Source organism: Physeter macrocephalus, chromosome 10, assembly GCF_002837175.3.
Source record: "Physeter macrocephalus isolate SW-GA chromosome 10, ASM283717v5, whole genome shotgun sequence".
In the NCBI taxonomy this organism is placed as follows: Eukaryota; Metazoa; Chordata; class Mammalia; order Artiodactyla; family Physeteridae; genus Physeter; species Physeter macrocephalus.
Window position 1 is genome coordinate 2,788,298 of NC_041223.1, and position 22,151 is coordinate 2,810,448.

Consider the following 22,151-nt stretch of genomic DNA (forward strand, 5'->3'; position numbering starts at 1 on the left):
ACACCTGACGCATACATACATCTGACACACACATCTCACACCTGACGCATACATACATCTGACACACACATCTCACACCTGACGCATACATACATCTGACACACACATCTCACACCTGACGCATACATACATCTGACACACACATCTCACACCTGACGCATACACACATCTGACACACACACATCTCACACCTGACGCATACATACATCTGACACACACATCTCACACCTGACGCATACATACATCTGACACACACACATCTCACACCTGACGCATACACACATCTGACACACACACACATCTCACACCTGACGCATACACACATCTGACACACACACATCTCACACCTGACGCATACACACATCTGACACACACACATCTCACACCTGACGCATACACACATCTGACACACACACACCTCACACCTGACGCATACACACATCTGACACACACACATCTCACACCTGACGCATACACACATCTGACACACACACATCTCACACCTGACGCATACATACATCTGACACACACATCTCACACCTGACGCATACATACATCTGACACACACATCTCACACCTGACGCATACATACATCTGACACACACATCTCACACCTGACGCATACATACATCTGACACACACATCTCACACCTGACGCATACATACATCTGACACACACACATCTCACACCTGACGCATACACACATCTGACACACACACATCTCACACCTGACACACACACACATCTCACACCTGATGCATACACACACAGGCACACACACATCACATAGATGCACACGTGCACACACACCCCCCCCACAGGGTTCCCTCACCGCGTCGTGGCTGTTGACTCTCCGCTTGTCACCTGCAGACTCACCTGGCGTCCCGCCCAGCGCCAACGCTCACCATCTGTTTAGAGGATTCAGTTTCGTGGCCTCCAGTCTGGCCCAGGAGCCCTCGCAGCAAGATGTGCACAGAGCCACCGTTCACCCCATCGTGCAGGTAATCAGCCCCCCGTGGTGCAGGGCGTCCCGTAGAGCCCGACTCCGCTCGCCCCCAGCACGCTGGGGCAAGGAGGTGGCCGCGCTGAGGTGGCAGCCGAGTTGGGGTGCACTTCCTTCACGAGCTCCTCCCCCCGCCTCCCCGGGGTCATTGAGATGGTGATCCAAGCCATGCTTCACGTTCCTCCTCGAGACAGAAAGGGCCCTGAGAAGGATGTCATCGTGGTGTGGCTGTGGCTGGAGCCCCGGCAGGGGTCACGCTTGGGGGTCTCTGCTGTGCAGAGTCGAGCCAGCGCCGCGAGAGGGGGGCTGGGTTTGTGGGCACCAGTCCCCATCACGAAATGTAGTCTTCGGGGGGGTCAGTGAAGGTGCTATTTTTATAAGGAGTTTTCCACCGTATAAATACGAGCAGAGGTAGAGAATCTCAGAAGGGATCATGCCTACATTTCCTTTAAGAACCAAGTCAGGGTACAGTGGATGGCGTTGGATTTCCACGTTTCTCTCCCCAAGGGCCTCTGGGGAGACACAGTGTGTCTGAAGTGGACACTTGCTGTGGCAGTGTCCACTGTAACGGGTGACTCTCTCTGCGCCCTTAGTCAGTAGGGTGAGGATGGCGAGGGGGCGTCGGGGTCAGATTCCCAATCAGACGTCGGCATCCGGACACCGCTCTGGACACCAGCGTCAGAGCTGCACCCGGTCTCAGGGACGTCTGACCTCTCACCTCTCTCGGACCTTTGGGGGGAAGCAGGCAGGTCAGCCGACACGGGGTGCTGGGTGTCTGAGAACAGGGTCCTGACCCGACAGATGGGGAAGCTGGGTTGAGATCTGGAACCACTGCCAGCTAGCTCCGTGACTGCGGTCCGAGGACGCCACCGCCTCCTGGCCTCCGTGTCCCCACGTGCAAGGGCTGAAGCCTCCTTTGCACCGCATTCGGAGCCCTTGCACGAGAGGCCCCTGATCGCGCTCTCTGCCCGCCCGCTCTCTCTGCAGCAGTTACACGGGAACAACACCCGCTTCACCGATGGCTATGAGGTCAAGGAGGACATCGGGGTGGGCGCCTACTCCGTATGCAAGCGCTGTGTGCACATGGCCACAGACGCCGAGTACGCCGTGAAGGTAAGAGCGGGGCACGCGGCGGCCGCATCTGCAGCTGCCCGGGCCCCAGGCCCCGGCGGGCACGCCCAGCCTCGCAGACACTCTCCCTCGGCCTCTTCTGAGCTCTGATGCGGGGCCGTTCCGTTGGCTTTGATATTAGGTCCCCCGTTAAAAAACTATTTTGCAAATCATGAATATGTTCTGCTCCAGCCGACGTGTAGGTACTGACCACCTTTAGTAACTTTCTACATAAAACACGCTGGAACAAAAGCTCTGGATACTCGGCATGTAGAGTTGGGGGCCAGGCAGAGCATTTGGGGAAGGAGGGGGAGAAAAGGGAGGGAGAGAAGGAGGAAAGGAGAAGGGAAAGGAAGCTGCAGTCACCAAAACTTAAAGAAATAAGTAGAATCAAATGTTTTGTAATATTTGCAAAACCTTAAGGAGAGAGCTGGTAGTTTTACCCTGAATCATCAAGAACAGAAAACAGTAACAACAGGGAACTTCCCTCGTGGTCCAGTGGGTAAGGTTCCGCGCTCCCAATGCAGGGGGCCGGGGTTTGATCCCTGGTCGGGGAACTAGATCCCACACGCACGCCGCAACGAGGAAGCCCGCATGCCAAAACTAAAAGATCCTGCATGCCGCAACTCAGACCCAGTGCAGCCTAAATAAATAAATAAATACATAAGAAAAGAATACCAAGTACAGCCCAGATTGGCACTCTCTCCATCCTGCCTTTGGCTTCTGTAATCGTTGCTAAATTAAATATTTGATCTGGAAATCCAAGATACCAGTTTCTTGCGTTTCCTGGTGCGTAAAATGTGCATGAAAGCAGAAGTGTTCTGCTAAAGTCATAATCTAATTTTGTAAAAAGCATAAATTGTACATTCTCCCTCCAAGGGAGCGAGAGCTGGTCTGTCCAACACTCACCCACTCAGCTGAGCTGGAGGCGCTTGAGGACCCAGGTCCGGCCGGTGGTGTCATGGTGACCAGGCCATCCTGGCTTATCCCCAACTCACCTGGAGCATATGACACTACCCTGCTCTTCAAAGAACTTCTGGGGACAGATAGAGCCTGTCCAGCAGGCAGCCGTGTAAGAGGAGTCATTCCGTCCGTTGTGATTTTCCTAAGCTCTGAGAAAATTGTCCACAACAGTGACGACGAAGCGATGGCCTCGTTCCACCTCACCCACGGCTCCATGGCCGCTCTGTGAAAGCAGATACGCCCTCGTATCCTCTGGGATGTCTGCCCAGTGCTCGCGGCCCTGAGGAAGTGCTCTGCCCTGTCAAATAAGTCACCAGCCCCCAAAAACGCAGGCCCGTTGGTTTAGTTTTGGGTTGGGAATTTGTGGCTTTTTGGCAAGTTTATCTTGAATTCCTCAAACGGAAAGGAATGTTTACATTGGAGGAAGGCTCCGTGTGTGGGTCCTTTGGCTCCTTGGTCATCGGCCTGCCCGGTGTCTCGAACACGCTGAGGAGCGGGTGATGGAAGGAAACGTCGCACGATTTTAAATTCCTGGGAGAGGGGGCTTGAGACCGCAGTGGAGCCACTGGCATGTGGGTCTGATGTATTTCGGGATTTGGATCGTTGAGGAAGTTTATTTTTCCCCGTCCTTGGGAGAGTTTGTAGGGGAGCTCGGAATCCAGACGAGCCAGTGGTGGAGAGGAGACCCTAGTCCTGCCTCAGACGAGAGAATTTCATTTTTACTTTAAATATATTTCACATACTTCATAAGCGTGCATAGGCGTCTTAAAATTCTTTCTGCATGTGTCATTTCTCGCAGAATTTCTTTAGGCAGTTTATCGGGTGACCAGCAGCAGTCCTAGAAACAACTGCGGCTTCCCCTGAGTGCAGAGAAACCCGTCTAGCGTTTGGCGCGCTCGCTGGCCCTGATGCCTTTCTAGAAACCAGTCTGATCCTGGGAGGTGTCTGAAATAATTCCCCAGACAAAGGCAATAGTGTCTTATGTCTCCATATCCAGCTCTCACAAAAAGACGCCATCTGAATCAGCTTTGTCAACAAGTGGCTTATAACTCGATCCCCAAAGATCAGACCCCACGATGGGACTTGCTGGGGAATTTCAGCCCCGGCCTCTCTGGCAACAAAGCCAGGAGCTGTGGCTGCAACTGATGGAGAAAGAAAGAGCCAGGCGTCCTGTTTCTGTTTTACAAGCCTTGAAGTTCCCTGGGTGAACTGGGCAGGTGGACGTTACAGGGATTTCCCTCATCCTCTCCGAGACTCTGGTGGGTCATGATTCATCGTCTGGAAGATGCTGGAATTACCCGTGCACAGGAGGAAGCAGCGACTTTCCAGTGAGACGGGTGCTCGGGACCCAGGGCTGTTTCGGGGCACGTTTTAAGCCGCTCGCTGCAGGTCGGTTCATCCATCCGAGGGCAGATTTCCTTCAAAGGTGAAAGAGCTGGCCGGGGCGCCATGGCAAAGAGTGTTTAGAATGAGCCCGTTCGCTACCCAAACTGCTGTAACCACCTAGGGTCACTATTCTGTTCCCTTTCCAGCGTTTTCCGGGTAGAACATAGCTGAAACGTGTTTGGGCTTTTTTCTACTCTGTATCTTGATGGGCAGCAGTACCCCACTTACTGATGGAGGAACTAAGAAACTGCACGGCTCAGCGTGTTCTCGAATATAACACGGAACCCAGGGTGCCGTCCAGTGACTTGGCTGAGAGTGGATCTCAGCTCCGCAGAAGCCCCGTGGAGATTCAGCCACTAGAGTTTAGCGTCGCCTCTCTGGGCCACCACGTTTGCAAACCCAGCTCTGCAAATTCTTGGATGGAAAACGGTGTCTGTTTCATTTTGAGAGACAATCCCGTCGGGGCCCCCGTCCAGGTACGGGGGGTGGGGTGGTTCGGGAACTTCCCCGCTGAGTACAGAGCGGCAGGAAGAGAGCAAGGCCCCAGGGGACGGTAGCACTGTGGCCCGGGTACACGGGCTTTGCCTGAGGCCGTCGTATCGGGGTGATTTTGCCCCCCACCCCGGGGACTCTGGCAGTGTCTGGGTACCTTCTGATTGTCACAGCTGGGGCGGGAGTCGCTCCTGGTATGTGGTGTCCAGAGGCCAGGGTGCTGCCCTGCCTCCTGCATAGGACGCCCGCCCACACACCCCAGAGGCTCACCCAGCCAAAATGTCTGGGTGCCGAGGTTGGGAGCCCCAGCCGAAAGCATAGAGTTAAAGGGGATCTTACGTAGCTAAGTTCCAGCCGCTGGTATCCGGAGATGAGGTGGGGCTTTGGCTCTCTGTTGAGCCCCTGCTCACTGTTTTGGCAGCAGGAAGGTAACGGACCAAGAGCACGGCGGCTCCCACCCTCTGTGCTGGGGCAGAGTCCAAGTGCGGTCCTTCTGAGGCGATGGCAGTGCCAGCCCGTAACGGTCAGCCTCCAAACTCAAGACTGTGGGATACGGCGGGTCTCACATTCTTGGAAATACCATTGTGTTTTGCTTTAAGTTTATGTCTGTCTTATAAGTACCTAATTTTGCACAATAATTATTGTCATCATATTAACTGCATTTAAGTTAAACTTAACCGATATACTTAAACCAACCCACCCCAGTATATCCCCAGGCAACAAGATTGCCGGTTTTGCATTTGCTCTCAGCTGCATATTTATGCGCAGGTCCTAAATTAGTGAGACCAATTCTAGCTACCACTTAACAAAACCTTTCGGGCAGTGCCTACGTGGAATAGCGACTCCGTAAGTGTGGGTTCACTCAGAGTCTGGGTCCCTGGGCTTGGTCCCTCCCTTCTGCTGTGGCAAAACACCCTCAGGCTGCCCGGGATCCTCCACCGGGAGAAGCGCCCTCCTCCACCTGCTGGGGGCGTCCTCCCAGTGCACCTGCCTTGGGCTAGGACGGCTGAATGAGAAAAAGCGTGACGTTCTCTGAGACACATCCCACGAACAGATGTGCCCTGCTTTCTACGATCTTGGAGCTGTTTCCATGGGACAGAATAGCTCAGGAGTCCGATGTGAAACTCAAGTCCACCTTTGTCTTCCTAGCCAGCCCCAGAGGCTAGTGGTAGGAGGTGAAAGTGTCTAGCACTTTGAGATAAGCATGACATAATGCTGCATAGATGCCAAGGCATTAATGCACCTGTCATTTAAAATAAGACTGAAATGGAATCAACGATGAACTGCAGAAAGGAACTGAGATACAGCAGGATTCAAAGGGGAGAGGGGTATTTGGAAGGCAAAGATAATCAGTATTCTGATTGCATGAAAGGTTCTGTACTCACTTTACAGAAATCGCACAAGGTTTCATTTTTATTTCGGTGTTAGGTCTTTGTGGCTTGACATGATCAGGTGCGTATTCTGGACCCTGCCATTTGCACAAACCCCCCTCTCCAGTGGTTTCCGTCTCGCTCAGATGGAGCCCAGATCCTTGCGGTGGCCAGCAGGGCCTCACAGCCCCGTTCCTGGAGCTCCTCAGGCCCCTCCTCTGTCCCCAGCCCTCTCCCACAAGGATGACACACTCTTCCCTGAGCCCAGAAGTTTCCTCCCCAGCCTCCTCGCCTTCAGTACCTTCTTTAGAGCTTTTGTAACCCCTGACGTGCTTCGCGGCTCATTTCCTGTCTCCACACCCCCGTTAACGGTGCTTGGTGGTGTCGAGGACCAATGTTACTTAAGAGAGAAAATTATCGGGCGTTCCCTGGTGGTCCAGTGGTTAGGACTCTGCGCTTTCACTGCCGGGACCTTGGTTCGGTGCCTGCTTGAGGGACTAAGATCCCACAAGCTGAGTGGTGCAGCCAGAAGAAAAAAAAAAAAAAAGGAGAGAGAGAGAAATATAAATCAGGAGCTTTTCTTCAAATTCGAAATCACCTCATCCCTTTCTTTGGCTTTTTTATTGTCCGAGTGGGCAGTACAGCTGCTCCATAGAACACGTCTTGTCTCTAGAATGCATTTCATCCTGCAGGGACCCCCCTGTTCAGTAACCAGTTCCTTTCATTCGTTTTTACAAATTTTTTATTAACGCTTTTTCCGAGGCAGACGCAGTGCTAGGTTCCAGGCAAAAACAGACCTGTTCTCAGGGAACTCACAATCCAGCCATGCAGGGATTTTACTGATCACAGAACCAGAAGCCACAGCAAAAAGGGGAATGTCACTGAAGCATCAGAAACTCAGGGAGCTTTCCTGTCGCTGTAGCCTTTCCCGTTGGCCTGTTTTATCTTCCAACGTACAGACAGACGCTCCTCTTCATTCAAAGCTCCACTTGCACGTTTTCCCCCTTCTTTGTCTGAGAGGCTCGCTCAGGGATGGATGGATGTCACCAGCCATGGCCCCGTTTTCCTGGAGGGAAGCACAGCTGCGTGTCCCTTCAGGAGCAGATTTTTGTGTTATTAAAGTAGCAATAGAATCAGGTAAAAATAAAGCGAGATCCTTGAAATTGTACAAGAGTCTGTGTCATGCAGTCCTTAATTCTAGTGAAGTGTGACTGATACACTCGAGGCTGAAGCTGGGCTGGCTCTCTCCAGAAGGAGCCCCGATTTGTATTCACAGCAGACCGTTGACAATTACATCGCGTTTCTGGGCTCATTTTCCTACTGTGTATGTAATTTGTCAACCAGAAAAAGCAATGGAATTGACAGATGCCTGACGTGAATAGAGCTTATTTTTAGAAGAACAGCTGATGGGCATGGAAATTTTAATTTTTTCCGGCAGGAAAACTTGGAGTCCTTTCTCTGTGTCATTTGTTTAAAGTAATTGAACAGGAGAGGGTATCTGTTGAATTTTACAAGGGGTTCCGTGCTCTACTCCTCTCGTGTCAGATGTATCAATCCTCTCGACACGTCAGCAGAAACGCCCGCCTCCGGAGGGTGTTTGGCCAGCCTGTGAGCTCAGGCCACCTCTTGTCCACCTCGAAGCCCCACGCCCTTCAGTGTCCGGGAGGGGAGCCTGTGCTGGAGAGAGATGGGGAAGAGGAAGATGGGGAAACGCAGAGACCAAAAGGGAGAGGGGAGAGTGTGTGGATGGTGGTGAAGTCTGGACCAATCCTACCCCCGCCTTCAGCCACCAGGAATAAGGACGTACCGATACCCACCTGCACGCTTCACCTGCTGAGGAGAATCACGTTGTCTGCCATCCTTCGTTGGGGCCAGACTTGCTTCACGGACTCTGGAAATACACAGCTTGTCCAACAGCAGCCCCGTGAGAGTCTGGTTTGCCAGCCCCGTTGGGTGCTGACCTGTGGGTGGCCTCCTGCTGCGGGTGAGGACAGGTCCACCGTTCCTCCCTGCCTGTGGTCCGTGAGCATCATTCGAGCGTCGGCATGGAGAGAGGAGGCCTTGCGGGTGTACCTGTCTGCTGAGAATGCCTCCCTCCGTTTTGCTGCATAAGCAAGATGATAAAACAGTACTGTTCTCAAAACAAGGGACTCGATTAACCAGGGCTCGCTTGAACTAGAAGCCAGTCCCACAATAGCAATCCCAGGAAATGGACCCCACGGAGAAGAAATTCCTTCCTGGATGCGTCTGAACAATGTGCCCCCCCACCCAGGCTCTGCTGCACCCCCACACCTGGGCTTTGCGCGCAGGGACCAGTCATCACACCTCACGGCTCTGTGTCTCTTCTTCCTGACCTTACTCCCAAAAGAATCCCAGAAACAGATTTGTGGATAAAAGCTGCCAGCCTTTGCTGACAGCAAGCAGGATCGAAACGCTGGGTCTGGACAGCACTTGCTGCTGTGTGTCGGTCCCACGTTGCCCAGACTATAGGAAAGGGAGCGGCCGGCGGGGCAGGTGCAGGAGCCCGTGCTCGGCTCCACTCCCCTGGGGCCTCCCTTCCAGGCAGGCACCCACCCTCTCCTCCATGCCGGCTAGGGGCCCCATCACCCCACCCTGCCTGCCCTCTGGCTTCCAGTCGGTTCTGCCGGGGTAGACACCACAGGAGGGAGGAGGGTAGAGCCGCCAGCCCCTGCGGGTGCCCTGTTCGTGCAGCCGCCCCTCTGGTCCCATAATGCTCCCTTCTCTGGGCCGTCGGCAGAGAGGAAAGGCTGCCTCTTTCTTGTTTATCTTGCATCCTGTTCTATTGTGATTTATGCTAAAAATACGTCTCCTTTATCATGAAAGTTTATTTGAAAAAAAATGAATCTACCACTAACTTTTCTAAAAAACCACTAATGATTTTAACCTTCTCAAATTGCAAAGGGATCGCAGCCCAGGGATTGAATGGCCCGGCAGGCAGCTGGGGCAGAGACGGTCCTAGAACCCTGTTGGTCAACATGCGATCCAGGCCGTGTAAGGATCTGCCCCGCGGCCGCCTAGGCGTCCACATGTTAAGGCATCCCCTCCACCACCCACTGAACGAGCCTTTAAAAAAATCTCCTCTAGAAGGATGCGTTGTGTGTTGGCTTCTGTCAATAACGGAAGTAATCCCGGTGTCCTAGCTAGAACTTGAGTAACAAAAGGAGGAAAGCTGTGTCAAGAAAGGAAGCTGGGGCTTCCCTGGTGGCGCAGTGGTTGAGGGTCCGCCTGCCGATGCAGGGGACGCGGGTTCGCGCCCCGGTCCGGGAAGATCCCAGATGCCGCGGAGCGGCTGGGCCCGTGAGCCATGGCCACTGAGCATGCGCGTCCGGAGCCTGTGCTCCGCAGGGGGAGAGGCCGCAGCAGTGAGAGGCCCGCGTACCGAAAAAAAAAAAAAAAAAAAAAACGATCCTCCTCTTCGGAGTGTCGTTTCCCACACACGTGCTGTAGCCTTCGCCTGAGTGGGGTGCCCCCCCCAGCCAGCCGCATCCCCGTGAGCAGCGGGAGCAGGGGCCCAGGAAGCTGTGTCCCCAGAGGTTTTAGTCAGTGTCTACCAACAGGTGACCCCACTTCCAGGTGGGCTTTCATTCACGACGCCCTGGGATTGGAAGCCATCTGTTTTCATGGGGTTAGAGGATTTTACCGGCCATCCTAAGACCTGGGCTACACATGCCGGTAGGAGGAGGAGGAGCTAGGACCCAGGAGGAGCATCCATAGGTGTGAGTCACGGCGCAGCCTCAGCACGCACGGCGCAGCCTCAGCACGCACGGCGCAGCCTCAGCACGCACGGCGCAGCCTCAGCACGCACGGCGCAGCCTCAGCACGCACGGCGCAGCCTCAGCACGCACGCCGCCGCCGCCTCTCTCGGTGAGAGCCACGCTGGGTCTCACTTCGTTGCCGGCCTGTGACCACCAAACAGGGAGAGAGACGCACAGCAGCCGGAGGCCCACTTTGGACCGAGCAGGGGCCACAGGCCGCCAGCCCAGAGCCTGCGCCGCGAGCGGTAGAAGAGCACCTTCTGTTTTCGGTGGTGCCTGTGTGAGCTCCCCAAACCCACCCTTCTTCGTCCAGCCCTGTCATAGCTTCAAATTAGTGTCTGGAGGCAGGTGCTGTCGTTTTTTAATGTCAGTCTCTTTTTCTCATCGGGAAAGCGAGGATTGCGGCGAATCTCCAGGCAGTTGGGGGTTATCTCGCTTGAGCTGGAGCGGAGGGGAGGAGGGGCCAGCTGGAAGCCTCACGTCCACCTCTGTTTGTTTCAGATCATCGATAAGAGTAAAAGGGACCCCTCGGAAGAGATTGAGATCCTCCTGCGGTACGGCCAGCACCCCAACATCATCACCCTCAAAGACGTAAGCGCCTTCGTGCAACAGTGGTGTCGCTTGCGCTTTGTGTCTCTCCGGCTGGCACCAGAAGCCACCGTTGATTTGGTGCAAGCTGGCTGCTCGGCTCACCAGCTGTTCCTGGCGCCCAGGAGCTCGCAGCCGGGGGGGGCTGCTGCCCGGACACCTCGGGGTCACCCGGCGGCTGGCTAGCCCGACCTGCCGGGCCGTTCATTCATATCCCGTTGATGGCACCCCGCTCCTCCCAAGTCACGTAATGCGCACGCGTGAAAGAGGAGAGAGGGCTGGTGTGGATTCTAATCCAGGTGTGTTTCACCTTGCTGTCATGGAGAGCGTGGGGCCCACGGGATGGGCTCCAGCTCTGAGATCCAGATCCGGAGCCCCTCTCGGCTCCTTTCGCTTTCCCGACTGAGCCATCTGTGGCGCTTGTCCCTGAAAGAGGGGAAGGGAGCGGGAACCAGTCACACTGGAGCCAGTTGGATGCACCTCGCAGCACCCATAGGGGCCTAGGGCTGGGCCACGGGTCAGGCAGGGGAGAGAGCCTTGTCTTCCTCTTCCCAGCATCGTGAACCCAAAACCTCAAAATACTGGGGCCACCTCAGTTTCCTTCGGGCCCCATAAACGCCTGGAGTAAGAGGCCTTCCAAATGCCAGTTCAATTCTGAGGAAAGCGTGAAACAGGCCTTGTGTGAGCAAAGCTTAAAGTGAAGCCCAGCTGCATCCCTGGGGGTCACAGTCCCCTCCCCTGCACGAGGTCAGTCCCCTTGCTGTTTCCTTTGTCGTGCGTATGCGGAGATCCACAAACAGAAATCAGTGAATCTGAAAACTCCCCAAGAGCTCTGACTGTGTCTGGGGTGTGAGTGATGTCACCCTGGGCACATCTCCAAAGTAGAGCATTTGATCATAAACTCAGAAATAAATGCAGCAAGATCAACTTTACACCGTTTACTGAGCTCCGTGCCAGCCAGATTGTTTCAGTGATTCGGTCTGAAAGCGTTGCCTTGGGAGCCAGGAGGCCTCCGTACTGAGGCGCTTTGCTCCATTTGCCTCCGGCTCTTCTCAGCGCCTGGGCGGCCCCTCTGCCGGGCCATCGGCCTGACAGAGGCCCAGAGCTGGCTGGTGGGGTTTGTCTTTTAAGCTCAGGAGCCTCACGCTAGTGTGACTCAAGCTCTCTTTATCTCCTGCTTTTCTGAAATAAAAGCAGATCCGCCCTCCTACCTGCTCTCCTTCCGGACTCCCAGGGCTTGTCCCTGCCACAGGGCACAGCAGCGTAGAGGGCCCCCGGGGTCAGGCTCCCCACCAGCCCCGGACCTGCTGGGTCCGGGCCGGCCTGTCAACCTGCTCGGCATGGTTTGAGAAGCGCGGCCCTGGGGAACGCTGCCCCCTGGGGCTGGGCCAGCGTCGCGTTGTCAGTCTCTGAACATCGCTGTCCCGGAGGCGGGGCAGTACCAGGCTTCACTGCGGCTAAATCCATCCATGCAGCTCTCAGCCCTGCTGACCCATGCCCTGCCCAGCAGCAGATCATTAAAGCTGTTTTTGTCCCAAGAAGAGCCTCGTCTGGCATGACTAGAACATCCTCACTCGTTTCCTACGGAAGTCTTGTGTCCGTTCCCAGGGGAGCACTCTAGGACCCTAGGCTCTATGCACTGACGCGCCCCCCGCCCCTGCCGGGGTGGCCCCTCTTTCCCGGTGGCCAGCAGGCCCGCGAGGGTGACCGCGGGGTCCCTGAGGCCTGTGTGCTCTCCCGCCCCGCCCCGCCCCCAGGTCTACGACGACGGGAAGTTCGTGTACCTGGTGATGGAGCTGATGCGCGGTGGGGAGCTGCTGGACCGTATCCTGCGGCAGAGGTACTTCTCGGAGCGGGAGGCCAGCGACGTGCTGTGCACCATCACCAAGACCATGGACTACCTGCACTCCCAGGGGGTAAGGCCGCCCCGCGGGGAGGAGGACGGAGGAGGAGCGGGACCGGGGGTGCTGAGAGTCCACGGGCTCCAGAGCTCGGAACTCAGGTGTCCTCGTCTTCCTTGTGAATCACAACCGTCCCTGCCGTCCCTCTTGGGTCTAAATGATTTTAGACACGCGCGCTGTGTGTCCAGGAGCTAGGTCAAGAAATTAAATTCACCGAGACCAGGTGTAGCAAAAAGGTAGCTTGGGCTGACGCAGGGAAACTTGGGCTGACACAGGGAAACTTGGGCTGACACAGGGAAACTTGGGCTGATACAGGGAAACTTGGAACGTTCGTCAGGTGCCTTATTTAGCATTGAATTCCTCCACCAATGCCAAGGAATACGGGGATAAAACGACAGTGGCCGCTGAGGGCTCCAGGTGCTGCTCTAAGCTCTTCGTCTGGGCAGTTCTAGACTCTGGATCACACCCATTTCACAGATGAGGAGACCAGAGCACAGAAGGGTTGAGTATCGCGCCCAAAGCTGCACACAGAGCCGGGTTCTCACCCAGCACCATGCTTCTAGACCCCTTGCCCTCAGCCCCGGACCCCCACCTTCTCAGCACCTCCCAGGAAGCAGCAGTGCTTCCCTGGCCAGCCGTGCACGTGTGGCTGTCAGCTTTTAAAATGCAGCCCCGTCTGACCAGGACATTGCTCCAGGGCCGCACGATGGTCATTTCCCAGGACGGTCAGACTGTAGAAGCAGCCCTTCAGATCATGGTTTTGCAGATTGGCTTCTGTTGCCCGGCGGGGGGGGCAATTGGAGCCCCTGTAAGCCGGCTGCCGGCCGTGGCCCTTTAATCTCCCTTCTCTGTCCCCTCCCTGGGTGCTAGCAGGACAATGAGACACGTGGGCCCCAGGCCACATGCAGGCACACCACATGTTCTTACAATGGGCCTCTGTCCCCTTCAGAAGAAACTGCTTTGTGCCCTAAATAGCCAAATAGCTGCTGTGCTTTGAGGTGCCGCTGGCCCCGTCCTTGGCGCTCAGAGCGCCCTGCGGCTCACTCCGCACAGATGCGGCTCTCGGATTTCTGTCCACTGGCCACGTGCACATGACAGAGGTTCCTTGTCTGCGTCACCCGCTGGGGTGCCGACACCTGCCCGCTGGAACGTGGCATCACACAGCAGATGTTGATCTTTAGAAATCTTCCATCCATGTTGCTGAGCTCACCACCAGTGTCTGTCTGTGTGATGGCCCCAGCGGGCCTCCCTGATCTTGGACGCATGCTTACTTATTTATTCATCCAAATACTCACCATCCGAGGGGCTTAGGTGGGGTCCTCGATTTTTGAGTGTCAGTGTGAGAGAAAGGCGGGGGAGGGCCTCCAGAGCTTAGAGCATATCCCAGCCGATTGCTTCCTGCCCAGAGTAAACGGCTCCAAATAAACCCTTACCCCCTGAGCGCAGCCCCGCTTGTCTCTCCTGCTCCATCCTGGGCCCCGGCTGAGGCGTCACCCCTCCTGCCCCTCCAGGTCGTTCATCGGGACCTGAAGCCGAGCAATATTCTGTATACGGACGAGTCTGGAAACCCCGAGTCCATCCGAATCTGTGACTTCGGGTTCGCCAAGCAGCTGCGAGCCGAGAATGGCCTGCTGATGACCCCCTGCTACACGGCCAACTTCGTTGCCCCGGAGGTGAGAGGACCACCGAGCCAGCGGGGAGACGGCCCTTTCCCGCTTGCGACGTCACTGCACAGCTTGGCGTACCGGAGTCAGCAGTAATTCTAGAGGGTAGAAGTGAAAGCTTCGGTCTTCTTTTGCTCAAACATGGTTATTTTATTTCCTGTTCGTAAAGTTTGTAATGGTGAGGTTTGCATGTAGAATTGTCACTGTGCTCTAGACGATTTCGATCAAATCTGCCTGTCTGTTAGCAGTTACCGTGAGAAATAACGCGTCAGTCTCTCCTACAACCGGGAAGGGAGCCCGTGGGTCACCTGGGATCCGAAAGCTACCCAACAGCTGCACCAGGAGAGAGTGCGCGTGTGTGGACGTACTTGGTGCCAGAGTTCTTGCTCTAGATTGTTCTCCAAAGCTCCAGAAGCGAGTCAGGTGCTATGGGATTGAATGTTAGGGTTCCGCCGAGATTTGCGGATGAGAACGCACGTGACTCCTGAGGGACCTCCCTCCCGCCCCCTCTTCTCAGGGCATCAGAGACCTCTGCAGCACATCCCGTATGTGCTGTGCCCTTTTCAGGCTCCCGGGGATCATTTCCGGTAGGTCCTGAAGTCACTGATGCGTTTGTGAAGAGAAATCCAGTTTCTTGCTTTTTAGAAAAGCAACCAAACCTGAGATGCTGGTGAGAGCAGGCCTGGAAACAAGAGGCTGACATTGCTGATGGGGGCGGGGGTGGGGGCTGGGGGGAGGTCAGGAATGAAAACAGACCTTAGGTTCTGCGTGGATCCTTCTGGTGGTTGGTGAAGCTGCTCCAGAGTGGCGCTGGCGGGTGCAGTGACAAGTTCAGAAAGTCCTAAGAGAGAGGCATGCTGGCCCCTAGTGGCCAGTCTGTGAGCTGAGAGGTGACCCAGGCGGGGTCCACGAGGTGACCACGGCCGGTGGTCCACGAGGAAGATGTCCACGTGCCTGCCAGGATAGGGATGGATACGCAGCTGGGGCCATCATTAGGCTGTCCAGATGCCACCTGTAGCCCCTTTAAGAGCAATCGGGTTCTATTTGAGCAATATCATTGCCTTATTTGATCGCTACTAATGTTACTAGTATTGGTTTTAGTGATTGGAGACTACCTTACGTTGGTATATCACTTTACCATTTACCAAGCACCTTTACCAGTATTTTTTGCTTTTATCCTCCTATGCCACATGGAGTGGGCAGGGTAGATACTGTTGGTCACAAACTCCTCACAGATTGAAAAAAAAACAGACTCCACGTGTTGAAGGGACTTTGAAGGTCACTCAGCTGGTGAACACGGGCAAGGGCTTGAACACCGAACTCCTGGTGTGTTCCACGCCTCGGTGACCTACCACGCTGCAGGCACCACACCTGAGGTACAAAGATCCCGGCCCTTGTGTCTAAGGAAATTGAACACGGCTCTCCTGACTTCACGTTCAGTGTCAGTCCGGTAACCTGCAGTCACCCGGAGTGCTGGTGCTGCTTTCTTTATTGTTTCTCAACTGTAAGCGTATCGGAGGATCGCCCTCCCCTGAGGTGTGTAATCCTGGGACGCATGAAAACTCTCCCGTGTTAACTCGCCCTCCAAAACTCAAACACAGAATTACCAGGCGACCAAGCAACTCCACCTCTGGGTACAAACCCAGAAGAGTTGAAAGCAGAGGCAAGAACAGATATCTGTCCACCCGTGTTCACAGCAGCGAAAAGGTGGCAGCAACCCAAGTGTCCATCGATGGATGGACGGTGCGGTGGAATATTAGCCTTAAGAAAGAGGGAAATCCTGTCCTACGCCACGACACGGGTGAACCTTGAGGACACTCTTGAGTGTGACACGCCAGGAAGAAGAGGACAATTATGTGATTCCTCTTGTATGAGGGACCTAGAGTTGGCAAATTCATGGAGACAGAAAGTTAAATGGTAGCTCCCAGGGGCTGGGGGAGGGGAGGGGGACTTGTTGTTTCATAGGGACAGAGCTTCAGTTTTGCAAAAGGAACAGAGTTGTGTGGATGGGTGATGCTGGCAGCTGCCCAGCAATATGAATGTACCTAGTATCACTCAACCGTACGCCTAAAAACGGCGAAGATGGGAAACGTTATGCTAAGTATATTTTACCAGAGTAAAAAAAATTCTTCTGTTTGGTTTGGGTTTGGGTTTGGTTTGGGTTTTTGCCACACCGCACGGCCTGCAGGATCTCAGTTCCCCGACCAAGGATTGAACCTGGGCCACCGCAGTGAAAGCCCGGAATCCTAACCACTAGGCCACCAGGGAACTCCCAAAATTCTTCTGCCTTAAAAATTAAATGTTTCCTTGTCAGTCTGTCGTGTATCTGGCAGGAGCCAGGGCTCCCTGTGTGCGCGGGTCTTTGGGGAATCCTACCGCACGGAATTAGGGTTGGCTTTGCGGCGATAAGCGACAGTCCCACTGAAGTCACCCCGCATCCCCAGCCATGTCCCCACCCCCGCCGGGGTTATGGACCCATCACAGCCCCATGCTGTGACCTTGAATTTTCCCTGCCCAGTGCTTATCCGTCATCTGCTTTTCCCCTGGCAGGTCCTCAAGCGGCAAGGCTATGACGCGGCTTGTGACATCTGGAGTCTGGGGATCCTGCTGTACACCATGCTGGCGGGGTAACGCAAACCCTCACGTGGGTGTTGGCGCTCAGGGCACCCCTGCCGAGGCTGCTGGCCCTTGTGGGCCTGTCCCTGTGCACGGGTGTGAGCCCATACCTACAGGCCTTGAGTTCAGTCTCCCGAGGCCCCTGCAGGACAACCAGAGAGCAAGGGCAGGAAGTCGTGCCTTGTCGTTCAAGTGTGTCTCTGGAATTAGGGAACTGGGGCTCCACAGCTCAGCTCAGCTCATCAGCAAAAACCCAAGCCTTTGACCACGGGTCCACGTTCTTGCCTCTGCACCATGCATCCTCTGCAGAGGTCACAGCATCTTTCCTTACAAACATCTTCTCGAGCCAGGAAGCAGCAGCGTCTCGAAGAGGCAGGCAGCCCAGGCTCCGGGTCGTACATTCACCCTCACTAGCTCTGCTCCCGGGTGAATCACAAGAGTGACTGAGAATGGCCTGCTTTTTGCGTGGCCTCAGTGAGGTATTTCCTAGTCAATCAGTGACTAGTGTCGCAGTGGAGGGGGAGCCCCGGTGAGCCTGGGGCCGTGCCCTGAGGGCTGCGATGGCAAAGGAGGGCCTGCAGTTTCTTCCCAGTGCCACACTTTGTGACTCTTCTGGTGCTTACTTTGCCGATACATAAACTAGGAGTACAAACCCTGCCACTGAAGGAAGTGCGTTAGAATTACATATAATTCCCTTTCTGGGGAGGCTACACTGACCCACCCTGGTTTATGTGAAGGGGTGACAATAAACATCTCTCACACACAGTAGGGCAAGAACCGTTTGCATTTGTGCGTACCGCTGCTGTAGATCCCTGCCAGTGTAGTATTCTGCCCGTTTTGCAATTGAGGTTCAAAACATTCATTTGTCAGAGAAGCCAGAGTTGGTAATAGATCGACCATGGGTCTCTCAGACTTCAAATCCCAGGCCCCCATCCACTATATACACCACACTGTCACCATGGAAACCGCATCACCGGGCAAACCACTGAACCACACTATCACCAGGGAAGCCAGAAACGGTCCAGAAAGGCTCATCCTTGGGTCCACAGAACTTTCTTCACTGGCCGAGTAAGGAAAAGAGACACAGCAGTAAGAAATAAATTGCACTTTACCATGAATCCTGGATTTGGGGCAGGATGGGAAAGAAAAAATTATTCTTTTTACAACAAAGAGGCAAAATGAACTTTATCTTAGATTATAAAATGGAAGCTCATTACCACAAATTCTCTCATCACACAGATTTACCCCTTTTGCAAATGGACCAGATGATACCCCTGAGGATATCTTGGCCAGGATTGGCAGCGGGGAGTATGCCCTTTCCGGGGGAAACTGGGATTCCATATCTGATGCGGCAAAGGTGAGGACATTGCCCAGGGCTCTTACTTCTCAGGTATGGAGATTCTGCAGTAACCATTTTATCTTTGAGGAATACTAGAGGATACTTTTCGTGTAAATCATATAGATATTTTATACTCATAGATTTTTTTAAGACACACAGCTAAAGAAAAGAAATTTTGCAAAAATATTTCATAGCACTTTTCACATTTGCTACAGTCTTGGTGTATTAGGGTTCTCCAGAGATAGAGAACCAATAGGATGTGTATGTATAGAGACAGAGATAGAGAAGACTAAGACAGAGGATGAGAGATTTATTTTTATGGAATTGTGGAGGCAAGTCCAAAATCTATAGGGCAGGCCAGAAGCCTGGAGACTCAGGGAAGAGTAGATGTTGCAGCTCTAGTCCAAAGGCCGTCTTCTGGCAGAATTCCCTTTTCCTCGGGGACTTCAGTCTTTTCTCACTTAAGACCTTCAACTGATTGGATGAGGCCCACACACATTATGGAGAAGCTGACAGATTTAATTGTTAATGTCACCTTCACAGAAACATCTAGACCACTATTGGTTCTTTTTTTGGGGGGGTGGGGGTGGGGGTTGGCCTCACCACGTGGCCTGTGGGATCTTACTTCCCCAACCAGGAATCGAACCTGCACCCTCGGCAGTGGAGGCGCAGAGTCCTAACCACTGGACCGCCAGGGAGTTCTCTAGACGAGTGTTTTTTGTTTTGTTTTGTTTTTCTTTTTTTTCATTGAAGTATAGTTGATTATGTAAGTTTCAGGTGTACAACATAGTGATTCACAAGTTTTAAAGATGGTACTCCATTTATAATTTTTATAAAACAGACGGGTGTTTGACCAAACACTGGGTACCATGGCCTAACCAAGTTGACGCAGAAGATTAACCATCACACTTTTAGGGGTGTTGCAAAATGATTGCCCTGAGTGTTCGCAGACTGATCAAGTAGAGCTCTGGTACAGGGGTGTGTTTCTGTTATTAAAAAATACTTTGAATTGGGGCTTCTCTGCAGCTGCACCATTTGTGACCAGCCCTGTTTCTCTGTCCATCAGACTTGGAATTCCTCTCTAATCAAATAGTAAATTATAGTCCAACCATGGTAAGAAACAGCATCAACAGTCTATTTCCTGTGTTTGTATAAAATGACCAGAGGAGGAGAAATTCTGGGGTTCTGACTCCATCTCTGCCATTACCATCTCTGTGTGACCTCATACAGTGATGGTGGAGGGGATGATGGAAGTGATGAAGGTGGTGAAGAGGATGGTGGAGATGGCAGAGGAGATGATGGAGGTGATGGTGGTTATGATGGTGAAGGTCATGGTGGAGGAGATGATGGGAAATTGTGGAGGTGATGGTGAAGGTCATGGTGGAGGAAGTGGTGGAGGTGATGGTGAAGGTCATGGTGGAGGAGATGGTGGGAACGGTGGAGGTGATGGTGAAGGTCATGGTGGAGGAAGTGGTGGAGGTGATGGTGAAGGTTATGGTGGAGGAGATGGTGGAGGTGATGGTGAAGGTCATGGTGGAGGAGATGTTGGAGGTTATGGTGGAGGAGACGGTGAAGGTCATGGTGGAGGAGATGTTGGAGGTTATGGTGGAGGAGATGGTGGGAACGGTGGAGGTGATGGTGAAGGTCATGGCGGAGGAAGTGGTGGAGGTGATGGTAAGGGTTATGGTGGAGGAGATGGTGAAGGTCATGGTGGAGTAAGTGGTGGAGGTGATGGTGGAGGTAATGGCAGCTGGATTTAGTGAGCACTTCCCCTGTGTCGCACCCTGACACCCACATTGCTCCTTCCATCCACTCTGTTTTGAATGGGTATGGGAATTGTCTTAGTTCCGGTTCCCACAGTAGAGCCACAGACCAGGACTTGGGTGCTGGTGGTTTCTTTGAGAGGTGATTTCAAGCAGGAGTGGGGGGCAGGGCAAAGGTGGCGGGAAAGGAGTTGGTCAGGTACAGGACATGTTACCAAGGTCACAGCTGCGGGGAGAGGGCTTCGCTGCCTCCCAGGACCTTTTGCCGACTTCTCCCTGCTCCTTCGCTGCCGTATCGTCCCCTCGCTCGTTCCCCTGTGCCTTTCCCTCCTCTGTGCTCAACACACAACAAAACCTCCAATCCTCCGAAAACAGGCAAAGCCTACGGATTTGTATGTTTTTATAATACTTTATCCGCCTCCTGCATGCACTGTATAAAAACACACTGCTTTACTTTTTTTTTTTTTTTTTTGGCCTCACCACACAGCTTGCAGGATCTCAGTTCCCCGACCAGAGACTGAACCCCTGCCCTCGGCAGTGACAGTGCAGAGTCCTAACCACTGGACCGCCAGGGAATTCCCTACTGTGAGGTCTTGAGCAAGTCAATAAAGGTCTCCCTGCTTTCATTTTTCACACATGGAAGTGGGGAGAACAGTCCTTCCGGGATATATTTGTTTCAAGAAGTTACCAAGATTAATGTTATCAAATATTAAAAGGCATTGTATTTCCCTGTAGAAGAAGGATATTGTATTAGTGTATAATATTTCCTTGTTGCGGTTGATTACCACAAATTCTGTTGAGTGATGCAACTTCACATTATACAGATACTCTAACTGGTTTCATTTCATTTTGGAATGTGATGGGAACAGTGAAAGGAGAAGAGGCTAGTGGAAAAGCACGGATTCTCGCCGAGGCTCTTCCTTGGGCACTTGGGGAACAACTGTACACATCACATCTTCACCTACAAGACAGGGATGTAATGTTCACCCTCTTTCCCCCGAGGACAGCCCTGATGACTCACAAGAGCGTGTGCCTCGGCGTGTGAATACAGTCTCGTGAATTCCATGCACATGCAAATCACAGTTCTAATTGTACATGTGTGTACACGTAGGTACACACATTTGCATGTATTGCCACATGTAAATCTCAAATGGAGCTCAGTCTTTAAACCCATTGTAGGAGTTTCTGTTGCTATTACGTTACAATCAAATAAGAAAATCACCTCTATGGGACATGAGCCCCTTTGGACACAAGTAACGGCGACAGATTGTTAATTCCACAGTTGGTGATTATTTGTAGCACATATTTGTGGATTTGAAGGTAGTAATATTTATTATATGTGATAAAATGTAACCAAGGACGTTGTTATGATTGGTTTATATCTGTGGGATAGTCATTATTTCAGCCTCTCCCTTCGGAAGATTATCGTTTTTACGCAAATAATATTTCAGTAACTTACACCCGCTAGTGAACGTCTCCACGTTTGATTTCTTTTCAGACATAAAATCTTGATTACTGTATAAACCTGGGGTGATCCACCAGGTTGACGACGGTTAAAGCTTTAAAAAGAAGTTCACGTGTGTATGAACCTGGGGGTAAACGTTTGGCCCCAGGCGCGGAGCTTCTCTCTCAGCACGGTGGTTAGGTTCGCCGTGGCGGGGTCGGGGGGACGCTTTTGCTGGGAAGGTCTAAGCAGCAGCACGCCCCCTCCCCTCCCCCTCCGCTCTCTGCCCTTCCCCCACAGGATGTCGTGTCCAAGATGCTCCACGTGGACCCTCGCCAGCGCCTGACAGCAGTTCAAGTCCTCAAACACCCGTGGATTGTGAACAGAGAGTACCTGTCCCCAAACCAGCTCCGCAGACAGGATGTCCACCTGGTGAAGGTACCGACCACTGTCCCCACTGCAGAGTGGTAGGAGCGGGGACTCCGGACAGCTGCTCCGATACCTGCACGGCTAACCGCAGGGGCCACGGGGTGCCGGAAGGAACAGGCCCAGATAGGCATATCCCAGGTGTATTCACGGTTACTTGGTTCATCCCACACATGCAGTCACATGCCAGACTCTGAATAAGTGACAACTTCTGTTAACACAGAAGGGGTGGACCCTCTTCTGGGAGGTGTGCGCTGCCCCCAGCCGTGCAGCGGCTGGGCTTCTCCTGCTGGGAGCCGCCCGTTCAAG

At 53.4% G+C, this 22,151-nt stretch overlaps 1 protein-coding gene across 4 annotated transcripts in view; it reads left to right on the plus strand.

Moving 5' to 3' along the window:
• RPS6KA2 (ribosomal protein S6 kinase A2) overlaps positions 1 to 22,151 on the plus strand; it is a 215,722-nt gene that overhangs the window by 190,059 nt on the left and 3,512 nt on the right. For 2 of the 4 annotated variants that reach the window (XM_028494765.2, XM_007107822.4), the window contains exons 13-20: positions 872 to 1,002; positions 1,992 to 2,117; positions 10,603 to 10,692; positions 12,447 to 12,605; positions 14,102 to 14,263; positions 16,805 to 16,881; positions 18,110 to 18,227; positions 21,717 to 21,854. In XM_028494765.2, the coding sequence (XP_028350566.1) occupies positions 872 to 1,002; positions 1,992 to 2,117; positions 10,603 to 10,692; positions 12,447 to 12,605; positions 14,102 to 14,263; positions 16,805 to 16,881; positions 18,110 to 18,227; positions 21,717 to 21,854 (1,001 nt within the window). Of the gene's footprint in view, positions 1 to 871; positions 1,003 to 1,991; positions 2,118 to 10,602; positions 10,693 to 12,446; positions 12,606 to 14,101; positions 14,360 to 16,804; positions 16,882 to 18,109; positions 18,228 to 21,716; positions 21,855 to 22,151 lie in introns of those variants that run through there. The other 2 variants (XM_007107823.4, XM_028494766.2) reach the window with 2 other exon arrangements.